A 17,071-nucleotide genomic window follows, 5' to 3' on the forward strand; every position below is an offset into this window, starting at 1 on the left:
CAAACAGCAGGTTCTGAGAGGGCTGGGCAACCGGGGCTCGCCAGAGGACAGCTCAGCTGCATGGTTCCTGAAGCAAGGCATCTCCAGAACGGCAGGAGAATGCTGCCATGGACATTTTTATAGCATAGCACTTGCTATTTTATAAAGCTTGTTCTTACGATTCACTTCTCAAAACGGTCGTAATATATTTGTCCCTTTTTCTAAGAGAGAAATGTTAAGTCCCAATGAAGCTAAGTTACCTGACCACTTCCTCACAGCTGATTAAGTGGCAGAACTAGGGTTTCAATCAGGCTGTTATTGCTTCCAGCTCATTATACTCTATAGACGCTGAAGCCATCTCATATTTAAGAAACAATGGGAACAGACTTGAAGAAATTAAGGTGGGGGGGATCAGAAAGTGACTGAGACAGGTGTCAAATCCAACGGCTGTTTACATGTGCAATCGAACTCCCATGTTTCCCATAAGCAGGCACTGTTAACTTCAATGAAAAATACTCTTCAGGAAGGTTCCTCAACAATTCCCCACTGCGGAGAGGAAGAACAGTGCCAGCTTCCTTAGCACGCCGCCCCAGACAGGCCCCTCTCCCGGCCCTTGCCCCTCCTTCCCTGCAGCCTGTGCCTTGTAGTTCTCCACAGCTTTTATTCATTTTACATGTCTTGATTGTAGTACAATAAACAGAATCTACAATTCGCCATCTTAACTATTTTCAGTGTACAGCTCTGGAGTGTCACGTCTACTTACACGGTTGATAAAACAGGAATCTGTTTTCATTTGGCAAAATTGAAAACTCGGTACCCATTACATGCTCCCCATTCCCCTAATTCCCAACAACCACATTTCTACTGTTTCTGTGAGGTTGACCATGCTAGGTACTTCAGATATGTGGAATCATACAGTATTTGTCTTTCTGTGGCGACTCTGTCTTTGCACACATTGTTCACTGTTTCTCTGGACACCCTCCCCATGTTTTTACTGGTTAATTCTCATGAATCTTCCAGGAGTCAATTCACATATTATCACCTCAGGCTTTCCATGGCCCTCTACTCTCAATGAAGTGCCCTTCCTATATATTTAATAGTGTATTAATCACACTTGAGAGTTGTCTATGTTTTAACCCCTTGATACTCAAGGTGTGGTTGAAGATCTGTATTCTCATTGGCATACATCTGGGAGCTTGTTAGAAATGCAGCATATACTTTACCACGGTCCCAGGTAAATCACATGTACACTAAAGTTTGAAAAGCACTGTTCTAACTCCTTAGAAAGAGGCCTGCAAACAACTCATGGGCTAAATCTGGTCAGCTGCCGGTTTCTGCAAACACAGTTTTGTTGGAACACAGCCACAGTCATTGATCTATGTATTGTCTATGACTGCTTTCATGCTACAATGGAAGAGCTGAGTTGCAACAGAGACCACCACCATATGGCCAAGCCTGGACTATTTATTCTCTGCCCCTTTACCAAAAAAGTCTGCGAACTTCTGCACTAGATCGTGAGCTCCTTAAAAATGAGAACCTGATCTTGTATAATGGTTATTATGCATGTAGGCTTGAGGGTAGACTGGCAAGATTTGTATCCAGGCTCTGCCATTTCTTTGCAAGTGACTGTGGGCAACTCACAATCTCTCTGTGCCTTGTGTTCCTCATCTATGAAATGGGGATAGATAATAGGACCTACCTTACAGGGCTGTGTATGGGTTAAATGAGTTACTCCAGGTGAAGTGCTTCATGTGGTGCCTTCAGCAAATGTTCTTAGCCGATTCCAGGTATTTTTAGAGTACCATGGGGGATCTGTTGATGTTGTACAGATGATGTAACAGACATTGTCTATTAACACCCATCCTCTGCTTCTTCCTTGCTAACATCTAATTTTTTTAGGTATCTAACTTTCCTGGAGCGTGACCTCCTCTCTGTGGGGGAAGGGGGTAAATACTAGTGCAAGCCAACCAGGTAATGCCATTTTCAATAGATTGGCTTAAGGATGCACAGTTCTGGCCAATGAGTCATGAGAAGAGCATTCTTGAAGGGTTTCTGGAAAAAGGTTTCCTCATTCTTTAAAAGAAAACATGGAAGAGATGACTCTGTTCTTTCATACTGTTACATATGAATGTGATGCTCCGAACTGCAGCAACCAGGTAGGCAGTCTGAGAACCGGACAAGCATGTTTACACAAGCATGTTTACAACAGCAGAGGGGAAAGATGGGAAGAATCTGGGCCCTTTATGAGGTCGGAGTTGCTGAATCCATCCGCCCCTGGGGCTTACCTACTCAGGTACTCATTTTTGGAAGAAAACAAAATTCCCTTTGAGTTTTCCTTCAGTCCAAAGCATCCTGACTCATATAACCATATACACATATTTTTACTCCACCTAGGACCTAACAACTGTTGTTGGGTGCTATAAACAAAGAAAAGAGTAGCAACTGGAAATGAATGTGCTGGGTAGGGCCAAAGAAAAATCACGAACATTCTGGGTTAGTGCAGGCCCTATTCTTCATTGCCTTTTATCACTTCTCAGCTGGGAGCATCTTTTCTTAATACCTGTGGCTCTCTCCCAAGTGCTGATCTCCCTTGTTGTCTGTGCCTGCTACCCAAACTTGACTATTTCCTTGGCGATATCCATGATTTCCCTTCTAGACAGGAGGAAGGCCTGAGGACAGATTATGTTTTGGGGCACAGACCACAGAGGTGGCATCTCTTATGCAACATTAAATATAAGAAGTTTTCTTTGGGTTGGAAGTGTCAAAAAATTGCTCAGAATTTATAGCCACGGGGATTTTATGGTGCGTCAGTTTACGTACTGGCTCTGTGTGACATCTGAGCCCTAATAGCAGAGATTCAAAGCAATGTAGGTGGCTAAGTACATATGAGGGTAAAGTATCAGAAGAGAAGGGTAGTGGAAATGAGCTGGCTACTGCATCTATCCTGAAGAGCATCCTGGCCCGAGCTGAAAAAGGTGAAGGATCGGCTTCAGTAAGTGAGGCTGGATTCCCTGCAGTCCCACACTCCTGCAAATACTTACTAAAGCTAGAAATGCTGCGCTCCTTCTGCCTGTGAATGTCCGGGGTGGGAGAAGCTCTGAAGCCATAAAGTCGCTGTAAAAATCATATTTTAAGGCTAGAAGGTACCATGAGACATGATCTCATTCATCTTGTCCTTAGGCAGTAATCGCCTACCTAAAGCCTTCCAATCATAGCATAACACATTTTATGGGTAAAAGCCTCCAGAGGAGTATAAAAAGTGTAAGACTGCACAACTTTCTCCCATAAACCACTTTGTGTGCACATCATCTACATCAGAGTCTGAGAACCTGATGCCCATTCTAGACCCATCCCATGCTCATCAGTCTAAGTCCAGTCTAAGTCCAAGATCCCCCTTCAAATGGGAGGATCCATAATTCAGTGACAGAAGGGCACTAATAGGCAGGTGCAAAGCTAACGGGATGAGGGGCACAAGGCAAGGGTCTCCCATGACCTCCTTAAACCTTTTCTGTCAGCTACTCACATGCATTTAATGTATAGGACTTCCCTTGTCAACACTGTCTGCCTCCTTTCCTACCAACAAGTTCTCCTAATTGTTCTATTCTTCTAAGACACTACAGCCTGATATAGCACCTTCGCCTTCATCTTCAAGTGTTCTTAAAGACTCATTAGATCCTTAAAGAACAGGAAGTAAAAAGCTTTTTGTGGGTAATCAATTCCCTGCAGGTTTGCTAATATTATTGGTTCAGTTTAAAAGTCCCCTGCTGGAGACTTGTGAAGAGAGAAGCCCCACAGCCCCCTGGGTTTCCTACTCTTTGGGCATTCCCAGCCACGGAGCAAGCGTCTCCATTCCCTTTGGAAGCGCTGGGCTGAATAAGCAATCCGCCATGCGATTCTGAAGGGAGATAGAGGGAAGGTCATAAAGACCCAAACTCAACTGCTCTTGGAGAAGGGTTAGGAGGAAAGCGAATAAATAAAATCTGTGATGCAACTCTCTTTCAGGAAAGGGTGTGGAGAGTGGGGTGGATCTACCAAGAAGCTTTGGCAATCTGCTTTGAAGTCTTCTGCACAGAAAAAGTGTAGCCACCCAGGGAAGCAGCCTTCAGTGACATCCTCCATAGGGCTGATGTGTTGGAAAATAGTCAATCAACAAAAAGTCCCTTGAGAAATGTTTTCCTTCCTTCTTCTGGAATTGTTGGGAAACTAGATAGAACGTGGGGGGTCTGGCTTTCAAGAGTGGTCCTGAATGAATCTGCAGTTTCCTGGTGGGAACAGAGAGCTCTAGAAAATTGTCTGCTCCTCCAAGAAATCTGGCTATCAGTTTTCACTTGGTCTATCTACAGCTTGTGTGTTGGAGGATTAGGAACATGTATGCACAGGACCAGGCTCCTGGCAAACAATCTTAGGGAGGAGGGCAAAGGAGAGGCAAAAGGGGCTCATTCTTCTACCTTACAGATTCCTTTTCCAGGATCTACCCACCAGCAATAATCCAAACACCACAGAAAAAGTATGGAAATGGATATGCATATGATTGGTACATATTTCCCCCATCATCTGCTAGGTCGCCTGCTCTGTGGAGTAGAGCTGGGGGAGAACTGTGCCCCTGGGACCCGAGGTCTTCTGAGCTACAGTTCAGCTGCAGAGGGCACAGGTTCCTGACTGGTCGCGGGGTGGCAGAGCAACTCTCCTTTCCCAGCCTTCAAAGAATGGGTGAATAACCTATGGCTAAGGGGAGACACCCATTCTCTTGGGGTTGCCTGGGGTATCTGAGGCAGAGGTGGTTACGGCAGACTCCTCAACGGAGGCACTGAGATCCAAGAATTCCAGGATGATGTCCCAAAGGCAGTAAATCAAGTGCCTGAAACAAATGGACAAAACTTAGAGGAGGGTCTGGCTTAGTCAACAGACACCAGATCCTGTTTATGACATTTATTTTCCCTTCCCCTCCTTGCCCATTACTGATATCCTTAGTGAACTCTAAATTTCAGTAGCCAGATGAAGGCTCTGCCATGAAATAAAAGTTTGGTGACTAAAGGTTATGACCCCAATAAAGGTGCAAATAGAACTTGAGACTAGATTTTAGGAAATTCTACATTTATTTATATAGCTACCTTAGCACATCAGCACTGCCCTGAAGAACTGTGAGGGAGGGAAAAAATCCCTGTGATATCAACTTACTAAGAATTTTCAGAGCTTCTGACTATGGCTGTTTCTCGTAATTAATCGTCACAGATCCACAGGTGACAGGCAGTGAAGCAAAAGCCAGCACCCTTGGGTAGTGATGGTGAATAGATACAGTCTGCTTCGGGACAGGGTTTGAGAAAGGACTGCAAGTCCTGAATACTTTTCAGAAGCACTGTATCCCAAGGTACCAGCCAGGGAAATACCTACTTCCTCTGGATTATTCTAGCGGTGTTCACTCAGTTATTTCCAGTCCTTTTATCAGAGCTCAACCTCATTATCTTGTCTCCTTCCTATTAAACAAAGACAATTCCTGATTCTAACGCTAAATCAGCTTTGCTGTGAGGCCTTGAATGTTGAGCTGAAAATCATTATCCAGCCTGTGGTATACAGGCCAGGTATACACAGTGGTATACAGTGTTCACAGGGGCTGGCACATGTTGAAAGAAGTGTTAAGCGCACTGAATAAGCCTGGAGGGTGACAGGACGTTTTCAGTAGCTCACATGGGGGCCTGCATCGAGTTCTTCCACATGCCAACAGTGGCGGGCCCAACACCGGCTCACTGCTGCATGAGAACCTGCTCAGAAGCAGGCAGTGTGGGTTTTCCTTCGTGTGTGCGGACCCGGGCATCACACTCTGCAGTCAGGGCCCAGGGCAGAGAAAGACTGCAGTTCCATTCGTCTCAGTGTGCGCTGCTCACTTAGAAACCGTGGACACCTCTGAGACCAGAGACAGCTTCAGCTGTGGAGATGCTGCGTACATGCCTTTCAGCCTACCTGTTGATGAGGGGTTGCCGTAGCGACTCCAAGACGAGACTCCAGCTCAGCCGGCATCTGTTCACCCCAAGGATTTCTACCACAATATCTGAAGAGGAAAAATAAGCATGTGGTTGCAGTGTTACCACTGAAGCCTTAGATTCTAAGGAGATTATCTTGTGGTATCTGCTCTCTTTGTCCAAATTGGGTATTTCTGGCAAACTTCTGAACCACATAGCCAAACTAAAACAGGGAAAAGCTAAGAAAAATGTTTCTTAAGTGTTTAAATAAGAATGGACCTGAGGAAATAATTCTGTAACCTGTCACTGCAGGTACATCTGATGTAACAGTTTAGGGTGGAGAACGGGGGTTGATAAGAGTATATAAGGAACTAGAGGGTATTATGCTAAGTGAAATAAGCCAATCAGAAAAAAACAATTATCATATGATCTCACTCATATGTAGAATTTAAGAAACTAAACAGAGGAGCATATGGGAAGGGAGGGAAAAACAAAACAAGACGAAATTAGAGAGTGAGACAAACCATAAGAGACTCTTAATCATAGGAAACAAACTGAGAGTTGCTTGGGGGGTGGGGGGATGGGGCAACTGTCTGATGGGCATTAAGGAGGGCACGGGATGTAATGAGCACTGGGTGTTCTATGCAACTGATGACTCACTGAATTCCACATTTGAAACTAATAATACACTATATGTTAATTAGTTAAATTTAAATAAAAAAATAAATACAATAGAAAACAGAGAGTATATAACGTTGTCCTAAGAGCTAACAGTTCACTGCTGTACCCTCATTACTATAGCACAGCCACAGGTAACAAACTGCCTTCCCTACCTTCTAAAAATGTATAGAAAGTAAAGAAAAAAAAAATGCTCTTCAGAGTTTGTTTTTATCTACTGCTAAGGATGATATACCTTATTCAATGACCCCAATTTATCAAGGCTGAACTTCTGTGGGACATATCATTTTCTTCCTGGTCCAAATACCATGAGTTGGCAGAGAACCTGAAATCTTCCTCTGGTGGGAAGAGTTCTGAGACCTGCCTCTGTGGTGTAGGCAGAGCTGTTATTACTCTAAGTATCTGTAGGATTCTCACCTACTATTTATGGTGTGGTCATAGGGATCCTTTCCATTCCCTCAGCGTCACTTGAATGAGGGGTAAAAGAATCACAGCTCTGATCATTTACCTATTAGCCTGAGAAATGGTGGGTCGACAGGTTTTTGAGTCCAGGTTTTTGAGGGGTGTGGGGTAATGGTGGCAAAGCAGGATGGGAAAGGAATAATTATCAGTATAACCAATCTCATTGTGCAATTACCTGGCAAGATTCCCATGAGGCTCTGCAAGGCCTGTTTTTCAGCAGCCACTTTCTGCTCCTGGGTCCTCACAGGCCGTGGACACTTCGGTAAAATACCACCAGGCCAGATGGACTCCTGAAGAAGTCGGAGGTACTGCACCCAGCGCTGTGGACATGTTAGATTAGCCACCTGCACCTCTAGCCACCTGTGGTGGAAGAGAGGAGAAGGTCAGATAAATCTGAAGGCAAGACTGTGGCAAGGCAGGTGAGCAATCAGAACAGGGCAAAGCAAAGAGAGTGCCAACTCTCACAAGTGACATCAAGCCAATTCGACAATTTGGGACCAGAGAATTTGAAGATGAGTAATAATAATAATTTGTTATTTACTGTCTACTAGGAGCTCCATGTTGTATCAGGGGTTTCACAAAACAGAGCACTAGAAGGGCCCCTGTCTCTGGGCGGGACTGGAACTTGCCAACTATCCTCTGGTGGGAAGCACTGTCCTCTCAGCAATGTGCACACATAGCCTTCAGAGTTAAGGGTTTGGTGATTTTACACAAATCCTTCTGCTTTGCCACCCTGTCCATACCCAGCTGCTCTTCACGTCCCCATGAGCTGTTCTGAGAGTGCCCTTCATCTGTCCTTTGCTCATAAAAGTCCTCTCACTGACAAGGCCCTCTTCTTTCCAGTAGAAGTCTGCCATTCTCGCAAGACCTGTTGAGCCCCACCTCCTCCACAAAATTCTTCTTGATCATTCTAGCCAGAAGCGCTCCTCTTTCTCCCCTCAGACCTCCTCTGGCACTTAGTTCTATTGCACACGTTTGGAACTCATATTTCACTTTGGAATATAAATTATTTCCTCATATGTTTACCGCTCTACTTTTCCAACTAAATTATAAGCATCACAAGAATTCTAGGTCTTACACTTTTAAAAAGTTTCCCACAGTGCCTTGGTGCTCAAGAAATGTTTGTTGACTGACTAGCAATTGTTCTTATGACAATGAAAATTTCCTCCTTTATCTCACATTCAATAAATGAGGCAATAACTCTGAGGGGGCAAACATACCAAATCTGCAGTTCCTGCAAGGCATTTTCACTTTCATTCTTTATTTGTTCCTGCATGTTTTCAGAGTGATATGGTTACTAGCTGAGGTTCAAGGCTGCCCAGGCCTCTTTAGTACATAGCAGGGCTGAGACTGGCAGGGCTCTGCCTATAACGAACGGACCATCAACCATGTCTACTCTGTTTGGTACTGCACCACATGGCAGTCCATGCCATTGCTCCTATACCCGAGTTACTTGTCGCCCATCCAAGAGCAGAGGGGGCTGCCAAGGCAAACTTTATTTAACCTCCACTCTGCCAGACAGTCTGCATTCCTCTCAAGCTAGGCATTCCAGCCTTGGGGGCTGCAATCCCCCAAGCTGAGGGCTCACAAAGGATTCTAAGAATAGGAAGTCTGAAAGGTAATGGCAGGGCAGGAATGGCAGACACCGATGGAGATCAAGGGCGGCACAAAGCTGCTCTTGCCCAAAATAGCCATCAGGATCGTATTTGTTATTATTAGGGCCACATCTCCTTTTTATAGGGCTTTTCATTCAGGGAGCCTAAGACGCCTGATGAAAGGGATCCAGTAGCAAGAATTTCTGTTCCTGTTTATAGAAGAGGGTCAGCAAAGGGAGGTGGATGCGATGCCCTCATCAGATTCTCTGCAGGGGATCAAGTGACCCAACTCTCGTTCTTCATCTCAAGCCATAAATGCTTGTGTGACTTCTGCTAAGGTGAAGGATGTGTACCAGGGTCTCATCTGAGTGACTGGAGGGAGGGGGCGAACACCTGAAAGCCAAAATCTTGAACTCCTCCAAAAAGTCAGGAGAACCTTACACCAGAACCCTTCAGCTGGAATTAGTTCTAGCTCAGTTTCTCATTCGCATGTGCACATAAGCCAGTGTGCCCTGATTCTTGTCCTCTGGGGCCACTGACGCCTGTGACCCCACTCTTCAGAGGCACCTCAGCATCCACTCAATCCTTCTCAGAGCAGAACAGTCACCAGTAAATCTGGGTACTTCAGTCACCTTCTGGGCATCTTACAAAAGAGGAGACTGACCGTTGTGAACTACTGTTAATTCACGGGATAGGAACAGGCCCCCGTGCGGCATCACGCAAAGGATGTCCTCTTTGTTCTCTTCCATTGTGACTTGGTGACTCAAGCACACCAGCTGGGTGCAAAACAAATTTTAGCATGTGGCAAAACATGAATGTATAAATGTATACAAATCTACAGGACGACAGCTTATTAAACTCTAAAATGGGAATGTTGGGAAGAAGAACCAAAGTAGGGAAAGTAAAAATAAGCCCTTTGATAATGAGGGTGAGTCAGTGAGTCAAGCCAAGTTGCGGGAGTTATGCAGAACGGACAGACAGAACTCAAGCCTCCAAGTAAATGTCAGCTGCTGATAAAGGAACGGTCAAGCACTATAAATCCTGAGGCACAGAACTGATCAACAGAAGGCCCTAGAAGAGTAGGTCCCAGGAATGTAAGGAACATAAGAAACCTAAGAAAATATAAGACTTGCGAAAACTGGTGGAAATGAAACAAACTACATGTCTAAAAAGAGGCACATAATGTAGAAAGTGGCTTCTACCCATGAGCTGCTGTGGTTTCTGTTACCCTTACTCTTCTCTATACCCCAAAGGTGAAAGACGCCAATCACACACACTGGTACCATGCAGATTTAGACATTCACCCTTTTCAGGATTCTCCTCTTGCCCAGGTTCCTCCCACCCTTCCTCCTCCACGAACACAGAGGCTTTCTCCTGGACATCTGGGGTTAGGCAGGTTTCATTTCCAGCCCCAGGCAGCCTGTGGAAAAGAGGCAGGGCAGCAGTTCTAGCTCACAGAACTTCTGAGGTATGCTATCTCATCACAAATGATGAGCATCCCAAAGCGGAAGGAAAAAATGATACAGCCCAAACCAAGAAAACGACCAGGGCCAACTACTTCCACTACCCAAACTGCCCTGCCCCTCAGACAAAACAGAAAGAATCTGTGAGCTTTAGAACAATTTCCAAGACATTTTTTGTTATTCCACAAAATGCCTTTTTAAAGTTGTAAATGGCCAGACTCGGGGCTCCCATATTATTTGCCTTGCCTAACACCTAGCATAGAACCAACAACTGATGACAAGGAAGAGGGCAGGGATTTCTTCATCCAATGAGCTCTTCTCCCCCTTCCATCCCCATTTTCCCTTCCTCTTCTTCTATCATCCTTCTCCAGAGTGGAGCTCCACACATCCCACCACAGTGCTTTATCTAGCCTTACTAACTCCCTTCATCCTGCTCAGTTCACTGAAATTGGGTTAGAGTAGAGAAGGCGAAGAGATTAACATTGGTAAATTAAAAAAGAGACTGACGCCTTAGCTTCTTATTAGTTCCCTTCATCTCTCTATTCCACGTGTTGTCTTTCTATTCTTAACCTACAAGTGGGAAAGTTAAAAAGAAATCTGTGTCCCTATAGCTCTCTTGAAGCAAAAGGAATGGAATGCATGTGTCTGAAGTCCAACGTACCACAGGCGCTTTGCCACTATAAATTTCTGGAATCTGCTGGTACTCCTTACTATTATGTGCTCACAGAAATCTTTTTTTTTTTTTTTTTACTATTATGTGCTCACAGAAATCTAAAGTTTCAAGGTGGACACACACACACATCCCTTGATTTATTGTAAATTATTTATAAGAATTCATTTACCAAATACAAAAGTTATTGTTATGTAATTCAATACTCATGAGATAACTACACTAAAATAAATACGGTAGAGAATAGCCACAAATAGCATTGGTTTTATTTTCTACTACTATTCCAGTTCTGATATTTGATTCAGAGCTATCTCCTTCTACCGTCCTACCTTTTTTCCCCATTAGGAGAAGAAGGAAAAAAGCCAAACCAGGTCTGTTCTGTCAGGCAGCCTTACTAGTGGGCCCAGAAATAGCCAATAAAATGAGAAAAAAGCAACAGCAGATTGACACTGAGATGTCCAAGAGCTTCTCTTGATGCCAGACATGGAAGGAGGGAGGACGTGGAGATTAGGGCTCTCCACTACACTGGGAGTGAATGTCTAGTCCGTGTTCACAAGAACCTGGTCTGAAATAGCTACAGATAGAGGAATGAAGCAGTGGCTAAAAAGGAGACAGTTTAATGCTAGGGCTTAAGATGGCACCTCAAGGTTAGCAGAAGGTCATTTCCCATCAAAACAACAGAATCAAATCTCATGAGTAGGGGGAGAAAGCTTTATAGGGACCATGTCTAATCTAATTAGCCACGGTCCCTTCACTTCTTTCCTAAGAGCTGCTATGGCTAAGTGAGAAGGGGCCCTGAATTAGTTGGTCTAATGGGGAGGTCCGCGAAGTCATAACACAGAAAATATTCCTAACAGCAGTAACAATCTTCTAACAAAAATGCCTGGTGCAGTCCAGATGAAAGAAAACAAGAGACTTATTCCTCATACCCTTTTTATCCACCCGGCTACGTCTGTGGGCAACCCAAGGGCAATTACACTTCCACATCACTTTAAGGTACCAAATACAGTTCAAAGAAAAAGAGAGAGTAAAAGAAGATCAGGTTACAGCTCCTACCATTCCGGACAGGTTTACAGTAGATTAGAAGTGTCAACTCATTTTATTACCCTTAGAGTAGGGTTTTCCAACCTTGGCACTACTGACATTTTGGACTGCTGATTCCTTGTTGTGGGGGGCTGTCCTGCACACTGTAAAGTGTTTAGCAGCATTCCAGCACTCCCAGGTACCTCTTTGGTGACAATCAAAGATGTTTCCAGGCGTTGCTGTGTGTCCTCCGAGAGGCAAAATCATCCCCAGTTGGGAATCACTGCCTTAGACTAGGGTATTGGATGCCATGTGTTGGGCCATTTCCAGTCATTTCAATACTCGTGGCTGTAGCACACTATTTCTCAAATTGTGGGCTGAACAGCATTAGAGGTGGCCACGCGCTCAACTTCGTGGTTTGTGACATTTAACAACATCTAAGTAGGAAAAATGAGAAAACATGGACGTGTATCTCATGTTTTGGGACCCTTCTGTTTCATACATGGATGTCTATATGTATCTATCGGATGTGTATTTGTGTGTGCGTGCATGTACCATGTGGTCACAGTGGGTCATGATGTAAACGTATTTCTTACTGTGGGTTGAAGTTTAAAAATAGCTAGAAAAACAGTGACATAGTATAAGGAATTAGGAGTTCCAAGAAAGGGGGAAAAAGCCCAAGCTACATTTTTAGCCTCCTGGAAACACTCCCCACCTCCACCCACCCCCAAGTACCCTGTAAAATGTTTACAATGGCATAAACCATGAACATTGTGTTCTGTACCCATAGTCCTAGCACAGTCCTACGAGTATTTGCTCATTAAATCGGTAGCCCCAACGCATAGGGTGGAGAGAAAGGCGATCTTGAGGATGATGATGTGGATCCAGGGCATTTCCCATTAAACAAGCTGTTTTTGCCAATTTCACACCTGATAAAAGTAACACTTCTCGTCCCTCTGATTCCTTTCCTAGGCCTCTGCCTTCCTGCCATGGCCCCTTCTCATGTTTACAGACAGTTCCTCCTTGTCAGCTCTCGGCTCTAGCCTTCTCAGTCCTAGAACTGGCCAGGCCCAGGTTACTCAGCTGTGTCTGAGAAAGTTCAGCACTGTTGCCCTCTGACTATGTATCTAGGTCACGATACTTTCCTGCCTTGTGTGGGGGAGAAGAATGGGGAGGAAATGAACTTCAAGGGCAAGAAACCCCTGTTTCTTTTTCCCAATAACTATGGTGAAATCTAAAACGGCTCATAGAGTCTACACAGTTTCTTCTTTGATTTTTGCTTTCATGTTTTAAATCATGGATCCACATCTTTAAAACATGTGCTTGAGGGAAGACTACATACTGCCTAAACACCATGCTTTAAGAATCTGAGTTCCATACTTCTATATCTAGCCACAGTTTTTGTTTTTGATTAGTAACGTACAAGTTACAGCTACAAAACTAATATGGCATTAAGAACTGAAGCATTCTGAATCGAGGAAGGAAGTTAAAGAAATCATCTGTTCAACCTTAGGTTATCTATTCCAATAATCTCACCAACTGACACATGAAAACAGAGAGCCAAAAAGGAGCACTGCATAGCAAAAGGCTTATGGGAACATACAACTTCATAACTAGAAGGAAACAGGTGATCCCTACCTCACTTCCTCCCAGAGTCGAAGTCGCCTGAGTAACATCATGGCAGAGCCAAGGGTTCTTGTCCATGAATCCAGAAAGTTGGGCTTTTATCTTAGCTCTGCCACCAATTAGGAATGTGACTCTGGGGAAGTTGCTTAATTCCTGAAAAGGATAACTGCAATTTATTAGAGATGCTCCTTAAATACGGGCAACCAAAATCCGCCTCGTTGTAACTTCTAGTCATTGTTCTTACTTCTACCCTCTGGAGTTAACAGGAAGTACTAAAGTTACTAGGTCGTATCTCTTTCAAAATGTACCAAAGACCTAAATGTGAGACCTGAAACTATAAAACCCTAGAAGAAAACATAGGCAGTCATTTTTTTCACATTGGCCATAGAAACATTTTTCTGTATATGTCTCCTCAGGCATGGGAAATGAAAGCAAATTAAACTATTAGTAACACACTAAAATAAAAAGCTTTTGCAGAGAAGGAAATCATCAATAAAACGACAAGGCTACCTACTGAACGAGAGAAGGTATTTGCAAATAATATATCCAAAAAGGGGTTAATATCCAAAATACATAAAGAACTCACACAACCCAACACCAAAAAACCCTAAATAATCCAATTAAAAATGGGCAGAGTTCCAGAATAAACATTTTGCATTTTTGAATTCAACTGTTATTTTCCCCCTAAGTCTCTTTTATAAGCTACACATCCTCAATTCTGGCAACCTCAAAGTTGAGCACACAGAATATACTCAATAAAGTCCTGAAGAATGAAGGAGAGAAATGAACCATTCCACATCCTGGTGCCATCCCCTGGGTGTGTGCTGCTTTTTATTCTCTCTTAAAATGGAGTACCCAGAACTAAACACAACCTCCAGATGTGCCCTGACCAGCGAAAAATGAAAGAATGCAGAGGATTAGTGCCTTCCTTCATCCATACACTATACTTCTATTAATATAGTCAAGACTGTGTTGCCTTTTTGGGCACACACTTCAAAGCACTGACTCATACTGAGTTTTGCAGTCAACTAGGACCCTAGTTCCACATATGTACTTTAACAAAAAATCACATGCTCCTCTGTTAGGCCTGGTCTTGCCCTTCTGTACTTGTGCAATTTTTAAAAAAAATCTAAATTGTAATTACAATATTTCTATTAACTCCATCTTAATGGTTTTGATCTATTAGTCTAACCTTTTGAATCTTGATTTTTGTCATCCAGGGTATTAATTATACCTCTAATGTTACAGTTACTTACAAACTTAATGATGAAAAAATAAACCAGGATAAGAACAAGAAAAATGCTCTAACACTAGAAATTTCCCTCCAGGATGACATACATTTGTTAGACAGATACTCTTGGGCTAAAGAAACTCAACTAACCATGGATCACTTAAAAGTACTATATATAGTCCATTGGGGCACCTGGGTGGCTCACTTGGTTGAACGTTGGACTCTTGATTTCGGCGCAGGTCATGATCTCAGGGTAATGATCTCAGGGTTGTGAGAGCGAGCCCCATGAGTACGGAGTCTGCTTGGACTTCTCTGTCTCCCTCAGCCCCTCCTTCTACTCACACATGTGCTCTCTCTCTAAATAATAAAATCTTTTTTTTTTTTTTAAAGTACTATAGTCCAGGCCACGTATGTCCATTTTGTCTACATGGATGTTATGAGAATATGGCAAAAACTTGTTGAAATCCACCTACAATTTAATAACCAATGCATTCCTTTAATTTAATGGTTTAATAATTCTGCTAAAGAAAGAAAGAAACCATGCTAATCAGGCAGGGCGCATTCCCACTGAACACATACTAATTTCTGGGGCTTGCCATTTCCCTCTCCGAGAATGTTCACAAAACATCTATTTAATAATCTGCTTCAGAAATTTCTAGAAATAAATGTCAAGTGTTAACGACCTGTATCCATTTTTTAATAAGGCAAGATATTTGTCCATCTCCAACTCAACACATCCTATATGCCATTTTTTTTTTTTTTAATGATCTTAGGTCTTCAATGATAATACAAATTTTTAGTTCTGTAGAATATAATTCATCTGGGTCAGGTACAGGAGCCTTAAAATAGGTTAAGTGCTCTCTTATTTGCATTCCTATTTTAGTCTTCTAGTTTAATTGTGTCTTTCCAATTCCTGTCAAACCATTTTCCTTGACAGAAAAAAACCCAGAAATTAAACAGCTTAGCAAACAGACCAATTCACTGTTGAATAAATGAATAAATGTTTTCTCAATGTAGCTAGTGAATACTATAGCATCTGTTTCAAAAAATTTACCTGTATTTTCTTTGCTTTTTTTTTTTTTTTTTTTTAAGTCTTTTCTCCTAACATTTATTCACAACTTCAACTCTGAGTTTAAGCTTACTGGACACCATTCTTATTAGTTCTATTGCTACTATTTTGCATTACTCAGTATGTGTCCTCCCCTCTGCCCCTTTTTAAAATATATGCATACTTCTAGAATCAGTTAACTACCCTGGTTTCATCTGATCTTGATTCTTTCCTTTCCTCACTGGAATTCTGTGTTTGTTTATTCCATGTACTCCACACATATTGGTGGAGCTTCATGTAAATGCCAAAAGAGTAAGATTCTAAGGTTTTGTGGGAGGGGATCTTACCATTTTGATATCTTCCTCAGCATTTACCATAATAGTGCCAGTCATATAATAAACCACCAAGTACTGAATGAATCAGTCTTATTCCACAATTCTCAGTGATAACTTTGAGTGTTAGAATTTTAAGTTAACTCATTATTATGGCCTATAAAATGGTATTATTTTTTATCTCATCCTCTGTTCTGTTCTCCTGTGAATTCTATTAACCTTTCATCCACCTCCACTCTCCTGTCAGCTGTTTTCCATAATATCCAGTGTTAGCTTTAACTCAAAAAAAACCAAAACCGGGCGCCTGGGTGGCTCAGATGGTTAAGCGTCTGCCTTCGGCTCAGGTCATGATCCCAGGGTCCTGGGATCGAGTCCCACATTGGGCTCCCGGCTCAGCGGGGAGCCTGCTTCTCCCTCTGACCCTCTCCCCTTTCATGCTGTTTCTCTCTCGCTCGCTCTCTAAAAAATAAATAAAAATCTTTAAAAAAAAAACAAAAAAAAAAACAAAACCAAAAAACTTTTTTTAGGCTTCTTGCTCTTCACTGAATTAACAGGTCTTCTGCCATGTATATTCTCTCTACATCCTTGAGTTATGCTCTATTTGAGTTGGGAATCTGCCTTGTGAGTATCATGTGCCAAAGAACAGAAACTGTGGAAACCTTCCCTTTGTACCAGCTTACACATTCTGCATTTTCCTTTTTCTTCCAAGGACAAAAGAACTTGCAGACAGAAGAAAAGATAAAAAATACAATCTGGGCTCCCAGGTCCTTAGTCCTAAATTACTAGGAATACAGTCCCTGCTTCCTCATGTGTCATCATTTATTTTTACACAATAGGAGATAATAATGTACTGATTTGATGAGCAGCCATGGACTTTTAATCACATGTCAGATATGCTGGGCAGAAAGATACTATATTATCCTCTTAATTATGCATCTCAATCTACCCGGTAGAAAACAGAATCACTCTTAGTTCCTCCTTTTCCCTGTTCCAAATACACATACCCC

General features: G+C 42.8%; 1 protein-coding gene across 2 annotated transcripts in view; it reads right to left on the reverse strand.

The window, feature by feature from the left end:
• Positions 1–620: 620 nt before the first annotated feature.
• Positions 621–17,071, reverse strand: part of SNX19 (sorting nexin 19) — a 43,474-nt gene continuing 27,023 nt past the window's right edge. Inside the window, exons 9-11 of one of the 2 annotated variants that reach the window (XM_035009312.1) lie at positions 7,252–7,436; positions 5,938–6,025; positions 621–4,837 (exon numbers count right to left, since the gene is read on the reverse strand). In XM_035009312.1, the coding sequence (XP_034865203.1) occupies positions 4,705–4,837; positions 5,938–6,025; positions 7,252–7,436 (406 nt within the window). In that variant the 3' untranslated portion in view covers positions 621–4,704. The remainder of the gene's footprint in view (positions 4,838–5,937; positions 6,026–7,251; positions 7,437–17,071) is intronic. The other variant, XM_035009313.1, reaches the window with a different exon arrangement.

Source organism: Mirounga leonina, unplaced genomic scaffold (assembly GCF_011800145.1).
Source record: "Mirounga leonina isolate KUSES-001 unplaced genomic scaffold, KU_Mleo_1.0 Mir_153, whole genome shotgun sequence".
NCBI classification, from domain to species: Eukaryota; Metazoa; Chordata; class Mammalia; order Carnivora; family Phocidae; genus Mirounga; species Mirounga leonina.